This window comes from Elephas maximus, chromosome 7 (assembly GCF_024166365.1).
Source record: "Elephas maximus indicus isolate mEleMax1 chromosome 7, mEleMax1 primary haplotype, whole genome shotgun sequence".
NCBI classification, from domain to species: Eukaryota; Metazoa; Chordata; class Mammalia; order Proboscidea; family Elephantidae; genus Elephas; species Elephas maximus.
In genome coordinates, this window is record NC_064825.1 from 112,577,069 (window position 1) to 112,580,688 (window position 3,620).

General features: G+C 41.9%; 1 protein-coding gene across 1 annotated transcript; it reads right to left on the reverse strand.

The window, feature by feature from the left end:
• Positions 1 to 2,407: 2,407 nt before the first annotated feature.
• Positions 2,408 to 3,394, reverse strand: LOC126080392 (olfactory receptor 4A5-like). Its single transcript, XM_049891619.1, has one exon. The coding sequence runs from the start codon at positions 3,392 to 3,394 to the stop codon at positions 2,408 to 2,410; it is 987 nt and encodes a 328-aa protein (XP_049747576.1).
• Between the last annotated feature and the right edge of the window lie 226 nt (positions 3,395 to 3,620).

Here is a 3,620-nt window from a genome sequence, read left to right on the forward strand (position 1 = left end):
AATTTTTTAAATATGTCATCACATTGCCTTCTTGCCTGCATGGTTTCTTCCAAGTAGTCCAAGCTTATTCTTATTGCCTCTCCTTTGTAAGTGACTTTTTGTTTATCCCTCACTGCTTTTATAATTGGAAACCCTGGCGGCATAGTGGTTAAGTGCTACGGTTGCTAACCAGAGGGTCAGTAGTTCGAATCCGCCAGGCGCTCTTTGGAAACCCTATGGGGCAGTTCTACTCTGTCGTATAGGGTTGCTATGAGTCGGAATCGACTCGGCGGCACTGGGTTTTTCTGGGTTGGGCTCTTATAATTCTCTCTTTACCTTTGGTTTTGGCAAGTTTGATTATAATATGTCTTGGTAACTTTATGTGGAGTTCGAAGAGCATCTTGGATAGATATCTTCTCGTCTTTCACAATATCAGGGAAGTTTTCTGCCAGCAAGTCTTCAACAATTTTCTCTGTATTTTCTGTTATCCCTTCCTGTTCTGGTACTCTAATCACGAGTAGGTTATTTCTCTTGATAGAGTTCTAGGTGATTCTTAAGGTTTCTTCATTTTTTTAAAGTTCTTTTATGTGATTTTTCTTCAAACATATCAGTGCCAAGTGATTTATTTTCTGTTTCAGAAATTCTAGCTTCTACTTGCTCAATTCTGCTCCCCTGACTTTCTATTGAGTTGTCTAATTCTGTAATTTTATTGTTAATCTTCTGAATTTCTGATTGGTGCCTGTCCATGGATTTTTCCAGTTTATTAAATTTTTCATTATGTTTCTAAATAATCTCTCATTTCTTCAATTGCTTTATCTGTGTGTTCCTGGGCTTGCTCTGCATATTGCCTCAATTCCTTACTGATGTCTTGAAGGGTTCTGTATATTAATGTTTTGTTTTCTGTCTCTGGTAATTCCAGGAACACACTTTCATCTAGAAGATCTCTGGATTCTTTGCTTTGAGAGCTTGTTGAGGTGATCTTGGTCTGTTTCTTTATGTGACTTGATATTGACTTCTGTCTCCAAGCCATCTATAAGTGATTGTATTAGTTTATGATTGTTTACTGTGTCTTAGGTTTTCTGCTTTGTTTTGTTTTGATATACCAAAATGGGTTGCTTGAGTGAGCTAGCTTGATTATTTTTGCCTTTGGAGTTCTGATGTCCTGTCCTCAGATGGCTAGAGCTGTTATCAGGTGTATCAGTCTAGGAATGTATTCACTTTTCTTGTATGAATTCAGTTCAGGTTTCCAGGTAGCTGATCATCAAGTGTGTGGTACAGGCTCTGTCCTACAGCCCTAGAGGGGCAGGGTGATTAGTGTATGTACCAGAATCTGATTGCAACAGGGGGTCATGCTCTGAGCAAGGTAGGGGGCTGAGAACCAACCCACGAGTGTCTCTGAGGAAAGCACATCCCTGTTCCCTAGAGCATGCAGTGGGTGTGTTCTGAAGATGGAACTTGAGCACCCAAAGTTTTTGGTTGTAAGGACTGGGAGGTACCAGTTATCTTTGGATCCCTGTCATGGGAGCCTGGGTGACCTGAGTGGAGCTATGAGTCCTTAGGTCCCTGATGTGGGTAGGCGAGGGCCATGTTTAATAGGCAAAGCAATGTCAAACATCACTCACCTCTCCACCACACAGCTGAAATGTTTGGAGTCTGCCAACAAGGGCCTATTCTCCCGAAATAGACTCACACAGGTCAATGTAGAAGGGAAACCTGCTCACAGTCCACAGACCATTTATGCCTGCACAGGAGTCACTTGTGTCCTGAGCTCCCTCAGTTAGTAAATATGTTTTCTCCCAATTGCAAATTTCTTACTTCTCCAAGGCTGGAAGGATTGCTGTAGGTGCTCAATAGGTCCTATCTAAGGCCCATGGAATTCAGCTGCTGAAGCCTGCTTCGGCGTGTGCGGACATGGTAAAACATACACAAGTACTTAGTTTTTGCTGGGAGCACCATTCTTCTCAGGTTCTGGAGGTGTGAGTAGCCTGTGTGGCTGGCTGCTTCTCCTGCGGAAACTAAGGCCGAACGCTAGCACCATCCTGCTGACGACACTCCGAGAATGGTGCCTCTCTGCCTCTGAATGGTCTCTTCCTCCCCCTCCCCCTCAGTTCATTTTCTAATCTTGCCTTTGAAGCTCAGGGCTCCCAGCTGGTCACAAATATAGTCGTTTCACTTTCTTTTTCTGGACTTTGTTGTAAAGAGGGCTCGCTGGAAGTGTCTGTCTATTCTGCCATCTTGGCTCAGCCTCCTATTTTTATTTATAACATTAAAAATATGTATGCCTTTTATCCAGCTGCCAGAATGACTCTATTAGTTCAATTCTAACCTCAAAGAGTAATTTATTCTACATTTTGGATGTCTTTACATTAATAAAGTGAAATATTCATAGAGAATCCATTGAATTGACTTAATCTTTCATTGTGACCATTTATTGCCTATTTCCTGCTTTAGAATTAGCAATGATATTTTCAGTGTGGGTACACATTTTTACTCTACCTGTAGTTAACTTTTTACTTAAGATTTTCTCCATAGCATTTTTCATCTCAGAATTTCTCAAGGTGTATATCAGAGGATTCAACATGGGAGTGATAACTGTATACAGCACAGTCATGGATTTGTCAATGGGAAAGTTGGAAACAGGTCTAACATACAAGAAAATACAGGGGACAAAAAAGAGTACTATCACTGTGATGTGGGAGCTGCAGGTAGACAGGGTTTTGTGCCTCCCTTCCTGACTGTAAGTCTTCAGGGAGCTTAGGATGACCCCATAGGAGATTAGTAGAAGGATAAAAATTACCATACAGATGGCTCCACCATTGGCAACAACAGTGAGGCCTATAAAATAGGTGTCGGTGCAAGCAAGTTCCAATAACGGGTACATGTCACAGCTGAAGTGATCAATGACATTGGGGCCACAGAAAGGGAGGCTATACACAAAGAGAAGTTGAACCACAGAGTGCAAAAATCCTCTAACCCAGGCAACCACCAGCAACAGAATGCAAACCTGTCGATTCATGATGGTCAAGTAATGCAGTGGCTTACAGATGGCCACATAGCGGTCATAGGCCATTGCCACCAGAAGAAAGACCTCAGCACCACCAAATAAGTGTTCTATAAACAGCTGGCCCATGCAAGCTGGGAAGGAAATAGTCTTTTTATCACAGAGTAAGTCTAGAATCATTTTGGGAGAAATGGCAGTGGAATAAACAGCATCCATGAGTGACAGACAGGCAAGGAAGAAGTACATGGGGGAGTCCAGGGAGGGGCTGACAATAATGATCATGACAATGAGCACATTTCCCACCATCGTCACAATGTAGATGAGCAAAAACATGACAAATAACACTTTTTGGAGCTCAGGATCCTGAGCGAGTCCCAGGAGGACAAATTCTGTTACATTGTTTCTGTGTCCCATATATTCTTCTACAAGACCTGTTTTAGAGATGGGAGCTCAGGAGAACAAACCTGTAATGAAATCGTGAAGACAATTATTAGTATGTCCATTAGGTCATGGAGCACTTCTGCACCATTTATCTTCTACAGTGGCTTATACATAAGAAACATTGACAAATGTCTACTGAGATTCTCTTCCAAAGATCCAAATATGCCTACCCTTAACAATTCTAGTTCTTCTCAGATGA

What these genes read in the sequence shown, in the direction of transcription:
- LOC126080392 (XM_049891619.1), bottom strand. Translation starts at nt 3,394, where the DNA reads ATGGGACACAGAAACAATGTAACAGAATTTGTCCTCCTGGGACTCGCT.